Consider the following 12,924-nt stretch of genomic DNA (forward strand, 5'->3'; position numbering starts at 1 on the left):
ATTAAAAATACTTCTGTAGTGCAATTCCCTCCCACACCTTCAGAATGAACCAGATTGCACCAAAATGGCAGGTTGTTTAAAAAATCAAATGGGAAGGAGAGGCTATCCCAGACTCACCTACAAATGCCATTACCCCAGTTCAAATTACAGAGATTGGACATAGTGCTATATTATCAATAAACTATGGTTCAGGAACAGAGTGTAAAATGTTCCCATCAAAGTTATGGATATGACAGAGCATTTTTAATAATGGGGAAACCGAATAGATCCGTCAGTTCCTCACCCTTCCACTCTGTGAGGACAGCAGCCCTTGGTATTTGGGGTTGTTCACAGGCACAGAGGATATATTTTTATGGGAGCCCTTTGTTGAAATATTGGTAGCACATCATCAATCCCACCTAAGGCCCTACTCCTGCAAATACTTGCATAGATGTATACATCTATTCATGTGAGTAGCCCTATTCACTTCTCTCGGCCCTGGTCTACACTAGGACTTCAGGTCGAATTTAGCAGCATTAAGTCGATGTAAACCTGCACCCGTCCATACGATGAAGCCCTTTATTTCGAATTAAAGGGCTCTTAAAATCGATTTCCTTACTCCACCCCTGACAAATGGATTAGCGCTTAAATCGGCCTTGCCAGGTCAAATTTGGGGTACTGTGGACACAATTCGATGGTATTGGCCTCTGGGAGCTATCCCAGAGTGCTCCATTGTGACTGCTCTGGACAGCACTCTCAACTCAGATGCATGATTGCCGTTGCTCTGACGCAGGGAGGGGCGACTGACGACATGGCTTACAGGGTTGGCTTACAGGGAGTTAAAATCAACAAAGGGGGTGGCTTTACATCAAGGAGTATTTCAGGCAGGACTTCACGGAGGGTTCCAATAAGAAATGGTGCACCTAAGTTATTGTTCTTATTGGAACAAGCAGGTTGGTCTGGCCTCTGATTGATACATGGCTAGATTTACCTCGCTGCACCTTCTCTGTGAGTGACTGCAGTGTGACCTAGAGGAATGAGTCCCCTAGACGGGGGGCGGGGTTTGCAAATGAGTACAAAACAAATCTGGTCTATTTCTTGTTTTGATACACTCCATCTATGTTTTACATCTTTGACTGGCAGCAGATGGTGCAGAAGGACTGCATGCCATCCACATCTCATGGCTACTCGGCAGAAGATGGTACAATAGGACTGCTAGCCATCCTCATCTCTTGCCTGCCCGGCAGAAGATGGTACAAGAGGACTGCTAGCAATCCGTATCGCCTGCCTGCTCACCATAAGATGGTTCAATAGGACTGACTGCAGGACTAAAGAGAATGACCTGATCAAGTCACTCCAAATTTAGTCCCTGCGCCCATGTCTGCCCAGGCGCTCCTGATCGACCTCACAGAGGCGACCAGGAGCACCTCGGACATGACGATGACGGCTACCAGTCCTACTGTACCATCTGCTGCCATAAGGCAAGGGGTTGCTGCTGCTGTGTAGCAATGCAGTACCACGTCTGCCAGCACCCAGGAGACATACGGTGACGGTTACCTGAGCAGGCTCCATGCTTGCCGTGATATGGCGTCTGCACAGGTAACTCAAGAAAAAAGGCGCAAAATGATTGTCTGCTCTTTCTTTCATGGAGGGAGGGAGGCAACAGGGGCCTGACGATATGTACCCAGAACCACCCACGACAATGTTTTAGCCCCATCAGGCATTGGGATCTCAACCCAGAATTCCAATGGGCAGCGGAGACTGCGGGAACTGTGGGATAGCTACCCACAGTGCAACACTCCAGAAGTCAACGCTTGCCTCGGTACTGTGGAAGTACTCCGCCAAGTTAATGCACTTAGAGCATTTTCTGTGGGGACACGCACACTCGAATATATAAAACCGATTTCTAAAAAACCAACTTCTATAAATTCGACCTAATTTCGTAATGTAGACATACCCTAGGGCTACTTCTTTGCGTAAAGTTATGTAGGATCATAAGTGTTTGCAGATCAAGGCCCAAATGAATAAGGGTCATTGCTCACAGCTGGGTATCAAAAATGGCAACTGGAAACACATTGAAAAGCATATGAAAATGCATACTGTTACCAAAACCACAAATCTTGAAACATCCCATATACTGTGGTTATTGCCAGAATAAGCATGTGCTTGTGGTCTGTCACTGTTAGAATATTAAAGAGTCAATTGTTCAACTGAGTTTTATTGTGAGAACTGAGTAAATTAACAGAGGTCAAGACCCTCCTCTCTGAGGGAATCTCTATTCAGCTATCTCACACGCAGTGCCTTAGGTTTGTGACAAATATTAAATTATTAATTGGTAGGCCTTCGCTTTGGTTTTATAATAGGTTACCATTCTTCTGAGAGCTTGACAAACTCTCATACACAACATTTTTCCTTCCAGGCCAGCTCAGGAAAATAATAGATGTTGCTCTGGAAACAATTGCAATTTTTCATAGCAAAAGTGCATTGTCAGGCAATATCATTCTGGGAGGATTACTGGAACAAAGTCTACGTCTAAAGCAGAAGTGGTTACAATATAGACAGCAATGGGCAGTGAATTCTAAGTCCCTTTTATACAGGTCACATCTTAGTTTGAAAACATTAAGGTTTGTTGGCAGGCTTGTTGTATCAGTTTAAAGTCACTGCCACAGGGGAAGATAATCAGTAGCACAGTATATGTTTTCGAATTTGATCACATTCTTATTTAACAATCTGCATAGGTACATGTGTAGATTACTATTGATATACACAGCACATCAGACCTTGTAAGGTTACCAAAAAAATGATGTAAACTACAGCAGAGTAAAAGTGGAGAAACTGAAATCTTAACTTACAGTGAATGGTAATATCAACTCCCCAACGCGGGTGTCGGTGCATGTTTGTTCCAGCATCTGTACTGACACACAATAGCTATTTGCTTTTGCCTGTGGCTTCCGAAAGCAGCATTCTTCAAATCCATCTCTCTCCCCTATTCCCTTTTCTTTAATATGAAACTCAGCAATCTGTTTAATAATTAGCATCTGAGTAGCAGGTAGGAGCCTCACTTATTCCAAATGTCCTGAAATGAGAGTAAAACTCTTGCATTCCTGTTTCCCCCACATCCTACAAACCTTTATGAGCACAGACCTCTGTGGAACACAATTTTTTGCATTTAAAAACAAACATAAAGGGTAAAGCTATTTTGATACATTTGGGAAAAAAATATTAGCACTGCTTTGTATAGTTGAAATCTAAGAAGAGGAATCTGCCATGTAGAATACAGAAAATCATAAACAAGCAGCAGCTTTCCAGCACACTGAAGTGTGTTTGCATGTGACTGGCATACATATCTCAAACTCCAGTTTGCCTCTGGCATCCTGCAGTGAAAATGAAAGTTGTGCTGCTATTGAAAAGGCGCTGCTTCACAACTGGTGTATTGTGGGGAGTGATATGTGTAGATGAGCAGCAGTGTGCTGCTTTCCAGCATTTAGAGCCAATATTTTTTTTGGCTCCCCTATTATGACCGTACATGTTTTTGACTGTTATGCCCAAAGCATGCTTAGATTCTTATTATTCATCATTCCAAAAGTGTTAGAGAATATGTTATGCTGACTGATTCCCAAAATGCAGATTTTGTCTCTTTTAGAAACAAGAATATTCTTAATTAATTTGGCAGAAATATAATACAGCAAATGTAGGTTTTGTTGGGGATTTTTTTAACCTCTCATAGTACACTCTATTGTTTCTGCCAAGATGCCTTTATCAGCACTTCCTGGGGTATAACATTTAAAAAAAAAGGTTCTTTAAAAAAGAAAAACCATATAGTTTCTATTCTTTTACCAAAAGAATCTAAGTGAGATGTTTTAGTGTTATTGGATGCATTTTCCATGGAAAATGCAATCAGACACAAATGAAAAATGTCACCTCTTCCAAACAGGTGAGTTTAGCTTTCTGAAACTAATCTTCAATATCTACCACTCAGATATGTTTCCACATCTAGCTTCTAAAATTCATGCCTTTTTAAACAAATAATTTCAGTATATTCATCATAAGAAGTATTGTTTTGTCCACTTAGTGGAAGTATTTGGAATAAGTTGGTTGGTTATTTCAGGTTTATGATAGTGGCAACATTCTTCTCTGCATTTACGTTTCTTAAGGATAGAAGTCAAAACTTATCCTTAAAGGGGAATACAAATATCCCTTTAACAAGGAAAAATTCAGAGGGGTCAACCATAAGAACCACTTAATGTTTGCTCTGAGTTAGAATTTAAAACAAACAACAAAACTAATCATGTTTCAGCTATTTCTGGTGCAGATATACAAATAGGCATTTTCATCAGTTTATTATGAAAATAGTGTCAGAAAGAAATTATTAATATGTCTCTCAGTGGGATGTGTGGGTCACCATGGAAAATAAGGCTGATATTAATGTGAATAAAGGAACAGCTAAACATTTTTAATTGTACACAATTTCTGCTTTGTATTGTCTCTATTCTTCCCCTTTGCAGCAAGTTGAAAAGCAATTATTGAGTATTAAACTGTGTAAGGAAAGTATCCTGCTTGCTTCTTAACTTGCTTTTGTTTCTACTGTTGTTCCAAATACTGCATATCTTCAGTTTTGCTTGTTCTGTTGAATTGAGTCAGAGAAAATTTAAAGTATTCTGGTACCTTTTTAAATGTTATATGAGGAAAACAATGAATGTCCGTACGCTTATCGTGAAAGTATATAGCAGAACAGCATATTTGTACGTTTCTGTGATGTGAAGTTTCCCATCCTGGCAATCTAAATATTGGGAACTTCTTAGGGTAGACATTAAAATCCAGTTATAAAATATGACAAACAAGTAAAATGTAGATGCAGGGGACATATGCTGCTCTCACTTACACTACTGGAAATCCTGGCCCCATTAAAGTAAATGGCACACGGACACACAGGCAGCTGTGAATTGAATTGAATAGAGTGAGGATTTCACCTCCCCCCCACCTCTATTTATTTCTAAGTAACAGATTTATATTGTTGTAACTGAAAGCAGAATTTTGCCCATGGTCTCCATTATGAGCTTTTCATGATATATCACATATGATATAAAATGAAACAATATTACTGCAAAGCTGCAGTCTTAGTCAGAAAGCTGTATCTTACTCTGAATATGAGTGATATGTTTAATACAGCTAAAATGAGATAAAGATGAAAACAGGTTTGACACAAGTCTCTTGTCTCCAGTACTCTGGTAACTATAAAGGCATGAGTATGTCAGCAGAACATGGAATAGTAGAAGACAACCTGATCCAAAAGAAAGTAGCTATTTATAAGTTCTCAGCAATATTAATACCTTTTGACAACTGTGACATTTTTATATGCCTTAAAAAGTAACAGGTTTTTTGGCTTTCACTAGAATGCCTGACCCCAATAGCTTGAAAAATAATGTAAGTTATTTTAAAAAATCTTAAAGAAAACGCACATTTAAAAAAATGCGGTGACAAAATATGGAAAAGTAAAATGTGTAAATCCTGGAGGAAATCTGAAGAATTGGGAAACTAAAAAGTGTAGGGTGAGACTGGAAGATGTAATGTGGTGTGCAGTGTAATGAAAGATGACAGTTTGAAAATACTGGCTAGCCTGCTCAGAAATCTTTTTATCAATTATTATTTATCACGTGTAGTGATGTAGTCACTAGTCACGGACCTTGTGCTCGGTGCTGTCGAACTACACAACCAAAACCCCTTCAGAAGGTGATTCAGGAGGAATTAAGACAGGTTTCAGAGTAGCAGCTGTGTTAGTCTGTATCCGCAAAAAGAAAAGGAGTACTTGTGGCACCTTAGAGACTAACAAATTTATTTGAGCATAAGTTTTCGTGAGCTACAGCGATGCATACAATGAAGTGAGCTGTAGCTCATGAAAGCTTATGCTCAAATACATTTGTTAGAAAGAATTAAGCAACTCCCTCCCCTCTTCCCCCCAAACAAACAAACGCACCGGTAAAAATCCACTTTAACAGGTAAAGAATTTGATCAGACAAATAAAAAGCTACACTAAGCCAGCGCGTTGTTAACAGCAACCTGGGGAGGGGGAAGAGAATGATACTAAAGATCTGGCCAGCTCGCCTTCATCCTTTCAGAAATGCTAGCGATGGTAGCCGCTGGCTCTGGGTCTCTGTTCTCTCCTGGTGCACAGCCCGGCTCCGGGAGCATGAGGTAGCCCTGAGGCAGAAGGCACAGGCAGCCAGGCTCTCGGTGGGGCGCCCCCGGCTGGCGCAGGCGGCAGTGGCAGGCAGGGCTGCTCCGGGTCAGGGCTCCGTAGGGAGGGGGCAGTGCCGCCTCTGGGCTGCTGCCGCAGCGCCCGGGCAGAGCCGGGCTGGCTGCAGATGTTGCCATGCGCTCGCGGCGGTGCCAAGGCGCCCCTCGGCTCCTCTCCGCCCCGGGCCGGGCCGGGGGCCGAGGGGAAGGGGATTGTGCCGCTGCGGGGTCAGGGCCGGTGGTGACGCTCGCGCTTCTCTCTCTCCTTCTCCCTGTGGCAGAAGCTGGCGGTGCGGAGCTGCCCCGCGGCGGTGCTGGTGGGAAGCGGGGGCAGCGGAAACACCAAGCCCGGCGGCGGGGTCCCTGCGCTTCTCAAAGCGCCCGCCGGCGGCGGCGGCGGCAGCCAGAGCCAGAGCCTGGCCATCTCCGTCCTGCCGGCCAAGGCGCCCATCGCGATGGTGACCGCGCACATCAACGGGGGGCTGGGCTGCAGCGCGGCCGGCGTGGAGCCCCCGCAGAGCGCCCCCATCAACCTGCAGACCACGGCCAAGCTGGTGACCGCCCGGAGAGCGCCCGAGCTCGGCTCCCGCTCCCAGGTAGGAGTCGCAGGCGGCCCCCGCTGCGCCGCGCTCTGCCAGCGGCGGGCTCAGCCGGCTGCCTCCGCCGAGTCCGCGGGGCGGGGCGGGGCGCGGGGCCAGGGGCGGGGCTGCAGCCGCTCTGACTGGGGGGCGGGAGGAGGGGGCGGCCGCGTAATCCTGCTGGCTGGGGAGGGCAAGGGTGAGGCAGCGGGGAGAACAGGGCAGGGATGAGGCTGCGAGAGGTGTGTGGCGTTGGAAGGGGGCCCTGAAGTGGGGAGTGCTGCTGGAGAGAGTAGGGCTGGTCTGTCACAGTGTGGGTAATGGGAGGAGGAGAGGGAGCATAGCAGGGTGCTGCAGCAGCTGGTCTGAAGTGCAGGGAGAGGGGCTGGCTGACTGGTCTGAGATGAGGAGAACACCTGCGGGCTAACATGACTTGGGGAACAGAACCATGGTGGAGGAAGGTAGCGCCTCCTGGGCTGAGCTGGACAGCAGAGGCCAGCGGGAGTACGGTGCAGGTCAAACCCTAAATTACTGTTGTTTCTGTTTTAAATTTGTTTTCTCCAGTTTGTTTGTCCTCCGTGGCACTTTTTTCATGTGTAAGGAAACAGATTTTTAAAAATAATTAATTTTAAGAGATGTGGTGGTGCTCGGCTACTCTGTGTGCCTGTTCAACCTGAACAGAGACAGGGAGAGATGGAGCCTTCTGAGGAACTGATGTGATTGTCCCTCATGGCACAAGTGTTTCACCTTTCTGGTGTGACAGTGTGGTTCTTCTACCTAGCAAAGTTCAGATGAGAAACAAGCAGAAACAAAATGTATATGAGCTGACATGCTGCCAAGCTGTTTGTTGTACTCTCAGGGCGGTTGGTAGGTTTTCCCATAGCTCTCATTTAATTGAAACACTGCACAGATGTTAAGGAAGAGTTTGCAGAACAAGAGAGAAACCTGGCCTGGTCACTAGAAGCATCCTCACATCCAAAAACCAAACAAACCACATTGTGGGAATTCTTACGCCAATAAAAGCATATCAAAACAGGGTGAAATGACACTCACAAAGCCTCAGATAAGAGAAAAACAGTAAATGCAAAGTCTGTGCTTTAAACCTGGCGAGATAAGGATGTGAGTTATTACCCTTCGCACTTATAAGTCTAATGCAACAGACTCCAGGCTAGAGTGAGGACCCAGTCAATCCATGTGAAGAGTGGGAGAGCAGTGGGGTCTGCAGCTACAAAATTCCTTTCTGCACAAAAGAGGTTATCAGGAATGTCTATTCCCATACCCTGACCTCTCCTTACCCATTACAATCCCAGCAAAGGCTACTCTTAGAGTCTCTTACCAGGGTGAGAGAAGAATAAAATGTGAACTAGAGGAGATATCGTTCGAGAGTCAAACTATAGTTGAAGGCACGTGTAAAACAAAAGTGATGCTGGAAAGTCTGAAACTCTCTGAAGTCTATGGGCTGTGGAGCATCACCCCAAATGCTGTGGAGAGAATGCCCATCACGTCGCATATTGAAAGACAACAAACCCAGTTGAGTTAACTCACTGATTAGCAAATGGGAGAGCATGTCAGTCCACCTTGGGAACTAAATCCTTCCTTTGTTTATTCTCGTACAACATCATTGACTTTAACAGAGTTAACAGGCTCTGGCAGCAGGGAAAGGGTCTGGCTGCTCCCCACTGCGAGAGCCCTTACCTGCTGCCGGAGACTTTCACTTCACCAGGGAAAGGTTTCAGGAGATAGGAGTCAGCAGGACCCTTCACTGCTATAAGTAGCAGTGTAGATGTGAGAGGCACTGTTTGGTCATAGAGAGCCTGCAGGGTCACGTGTGGAGGGCACTCTACTTGCCTAAACTGTGTCTCGCTGTCTACAACTGCCATTTATACCCATGCTAGCAGGGTATAAACACTCTACACATTGCCATAAATGTAGACGTAGCCTTTGAGTAGTGGGCTTGTGAACTGGTCACCTCTGGCAGGACCTAGGGTTCTTAGAAGGGAGGAATCTTTCCTGGTAAGACTTGTAGCAGCTACAATAACCCCGGGGCTGCCTGCATCCCCCTTCAAAAGGAAGGTTGGCCCTGCCCATCTTCCATACCAGATCCCATTGTGTTTCCCTGTACAAAGCAGCCCCATGGAACTCTGTTCTGTGCTGACAGGGAGTGTTCGCTTGCTCTGTGATCTTCCAAACCAGTATTTGTCCCATAGTTATTTATTTTTCTTTCTAGAACAATTTCATTTCAAGCTGAGGTTTGCTGTAACCAGAAGAGCAGTGGGAACATTGCCCTACATTTGGGACTTGCATGTGCTTCACTGTGTTTGAGCTCTTGCTAAATGGCCTTCACTGTACAAAGTTTCTTACAACTTTAGTTTTATGATTCTGCATTTCTGATTTGTCAAAAATTTACAGTAATAGAAAGCTATACAATAGCAAGGCCGTGTGGCACTCAGGAGATACACTTAATACTGTAGTATTTACATCCCTTTGAATAAAATATAGTTGACAGGCATGAATAAGAACAGTTACAAATATTAAAAATGAATATATAAAAATGTAAGTTACCTTTGGACTTAGTTAGTGTGAATGGTTGCCACTTCTCTAACAGAATTAAATTGTTCTGTGATTCTTTTTTTCTCCAGTCAAAGAAACCTAGAAAAAGGTCTATTCTTGTTTTACATGCAGAAATTTTGATTCTATTCCAGAGTAGGAATTTTAGATCAATAGCAATAACGCACACGTTAGTTACCAGTGTTAGAGCCTCACTTGAGGGTGTCACTGTTGGTAGAGTAACCAATGACTACTTCCTTTTTTTAATGGCTCTGAAAAGCAGATTTTCTTTTGAAATGTACAAAGATTGTGAGATGGGGTATAATGACAGCCTTCTGCTGCCTGGGTTAGGGAGGCAAGCTGATAGCAGTAAATGAGATTACTGGCATAGTGCAGTTTTTCCTTCTGTGTCTGCAAAATATGGGAAAGGGCAAGGGCATGAAATATAATGTTATGAGTTTCTGAACATTGGTTTCTGCTGGAAATCATTTAAGGGGATCAGCATGCATGCATGGTCATCTTGAGTGGTATCTAAAGGGGATGAAATGCTAAATGAAACTCAGCAGAAAAAATGGGGCATAAAACGATAAAGGGACCCCTTTCAACCTAGACATGCAATTTTTAAATATAGATAGGATTAAATATAAGTACGTTCATTATAACATGTCTGTTTGCACGGCCATGTGTCAGCACTTCCATCATAGGCCCTGGTTTTCCCAATATATTTTAAAGTGATTTAGAGACATTATTGATTGTCAGAGAAACAAAATCTACTTAAAACGGTCTAGATAAATATGTGCACAATAACCTTTAAAAGATTCTTTAGACTAGAGATTTAGTATACAATTTATTCCAAAGTAATGGGGGGCCATATAAGTATCATAGAATAACAGATTTTAGAGTAAGCCCCTCAATTTGTTCATTTTATTTCTGTTTCCTAGTCTTGCCTCCACTTTTGGATTGAAAGCAGGGGCTGGGCTTACTTTGCTGATCAGGCATGAGGCACAGTAGATAGAAAGCTGATAGTGTCCCATCTGCTGTGGTGGAACATTGCATCAAGTAAGAGAAAATTCCTCCTTTGCAACCTCCTCTAAACAGCCAGGTTTTAGGCCAGAGGGGATCTCAGCAGCTAATGTGGGAGAAGCATAAAAACTCTTGGCTGATGGGAGAACAGGAGGAGCAGACAGCTCTTGGGATTGCAAGCGCTGCAAGTGGAGGGAGGGAAAAATACAATTGGACAAATCACCTAGCCATTTCTTAAGAGCCACTGAGAGAGGTGGGGGGAAAGGTCTTCCGAGTAGCCCCGTCATTAAACCCCTTTGCTGCCAGAATTAGCTCTTGCCCTGGTAATATATGCTGTATGCCCCCCTTGCACCTATTGTAACTCGCAAGGATATCGAGAATTAGAGAAGTTGGCTGCAGGAACATTCAGCCGCTGCCCTAAGGAGCTGGCTCTTCACAGCAGTCCCAGTCTAAGGCTGCTCACAGGGTGGGACTCTGCCCCCACCACTCCGCACAATGCTTAGAAAACATCCCAGCAAGACAATAGACCCCATCCCTCCACACAGTATTAGTGTCTACAAACACAATTACTGACACACTGTCATGGTTGATTCCCCACTCTGGCACTTTGAGTGCAGAAGGTGGGGGCCCGCAAGGATTCTAAAAATTAATACTGGCCACTCCATACTTGTATTAAACTCCCAAGGTTACAGCTTCTCTCTAACTTTGGATGGGTAGGTGCTGCCACCACCCAAGTGCAAAAACCCCTTTGAGGGCCTAGGAAGGCGCACTTGGGAATTCCTTCCCTCAAGATCTTTCACCTCCCCTCCCCCTGGGGAAGAGCTGAGAAAGAAAACAAAGGAAATCAGCTGTTGCCACCAGCTAATTAAACAACATATGCCCAAACCTCTTAAAACGCAAAACCCCAATCTGGTTCTTATAAAAGGTACATTTTATTTAAAAAAAAAAAAAAAGAAAAGAAAAGAAAAGAAAAAAATACATCTGAAAACTCAGGCTATTGCTAGATCTAAAAAGAGCAAGTACAAAAATTAAGAATCAAGAATAGCTTTCTTGAGGCCCGGCTTAAAGGTTACAAGCAAAACAAAAGCACCTGGGGTTAGCACAGAGGAGTCCACAAGCCATAAAGAAATAAAAGAGATAAACCTAATCCCGTCTTCCTAGACCAGTGGTTCAAGTGGAACAAGTTTGGGAACCACTGTCCTGGACATTTCCTGATCTACTTACATATCAGGGGTTTCAAATGAGTAGTTTCTAGGTATGATCTGATAATTTTTCGTACTTGTCCCACGCTCTTACTGCATAGTTCCAGCCCTGTCTCTGCTCTCCGGGAGAACAACACAGACAGACAAAGGGGAATTTTTTTCCCAATTTTAAAAAGTTCTAGCCTTCCCATTGGCTCTTTTGGTCAGGTGCCCACTCGCTTCCTTTTATCTATGGACTTTTTAACCCTTTACAGGTAAAGCAAGTTGAGAACAGCTACTAACAGGGATTTTATAGCTAACTGTCTGGCTGGGTGTCCATAAAAGGATCTACCCCACACCTCTTAATTTATCACACACACGCACACATAGTCACCAAGTCAGCTTTTAAGTTCATGGCAATCTTCACAATGTAGATCTACCAGGTATCTTAGTCCTGACCCTGCAAGATCTCCTTCTATTCCATTCTGAGTTTTTCTTCTTCAGCAGAATCTGTCAGTCATGTTAAAATCATATAACGCAGATCATTGTTCACAGCTTAATTAAATGAGACCATCAAACTGTCAGATATTTCCAAAGGCTAAATTTGAACTCCATTTTCCAGAGGTGAAAATCTGATACACTAACACACTGCGTCACCTGACTTTGTCTTAACTTTGAATTTTCATGCTTTTCTCACTAGTTTGTGGTACAACCTTAGGTCATATTGTATTCTTATTTTGGGTTTAGACAGGCACACTGTTACCTAGTTTGTTCAGAAAAATGGGGCTTGTGTTTGTGTAGGTGGATGTTCATACACACTTTACAGGTGTTAGTTTGTGGCATCTATCTGAAAATTTGGCCACCAAACTTGAAGAACTTAGTTCTTCTGCATGTGCAAGCCATTTGTTGTGTGTGGGTTAACTTTTAGAATAATTTATTCAGCAATAGGAAGTAATTTTTAAAATGGTTATTATTTCTTAAATCAGCTTTAATACTGGTCAAACGCCGTTAGGTATATTGTTTGATGCATACTAGTGAAATTGATGGTATTGTAAAGAACATCCTTTGGTGCTAAATGTCTGCTAAGAAGCATTTAATCAGATTAAGAAAATATGTTTATGTGCTAATCATGTAAAAATTCGTGCACTGCAATGGTCATAAATATAAAGGGAGGGCTAACCACCTTTAAATCCCTCCTGGCCAGAGGAAAAAACCCTTTCACCTGTAAAGGGTTAAGAAGCTAAAGATAACCGCGCTGGCACCTGACCAAAATGACCAATGAGGAGATAAGATACTTTCAAAGCTGGAGGGGGGAAAACAAAGGGTTCTCTCTCTCTGTCTGTCTGTGTGTTGCTTTTGCCGGGACCAGAGCAGGAATGGAG

At 43.6% G+C, this 12,924-nt stretch overlaps 1 protein-coding gene across 5 annotated transcripts in view; it reads left to right on the top strand.

Moving 5' to 3' along the window:
- Positions 1-12,924, top strand: part of PHF21B (PHD finger protein 21B) — a 207,994-nt gene that overhangs the window by 124,326 nt on the left and 70,744 nt on the right. For 3 of the 5 annotated variants that reach the window (XM_074936518.1, XM_074936509.1, XM_074936524.1), the window contains one exon: positions 6,495-6,809. The exons of the other annotated variants lie outside the window; for them this stretch is intronic. In XM_074936518.1, the coding sequence (XP_074792619.1) occupies positions 6,495-6,809 (315 nt within the window). The remainder of the gene's footprint in view (positions 1-6,494; positions 6,810-12,924) is intronic. 5 annotated transcript variants of the gene reach the window in all.

Source organism: Natator depressus, chromosome 1 (genome assembly GCF_965152275.1).
Source record: "Natator depressus isolate rNatDep1 chromosome 1, rNatDep2.hap1, whole genome shotgun sequence".
Classification (NCBI taxonomy): domain Eukaryota; kingdom Metazoa; phylum Chordata; order Testudines; family Cheloniidae; genus Natator; species Natator depressus.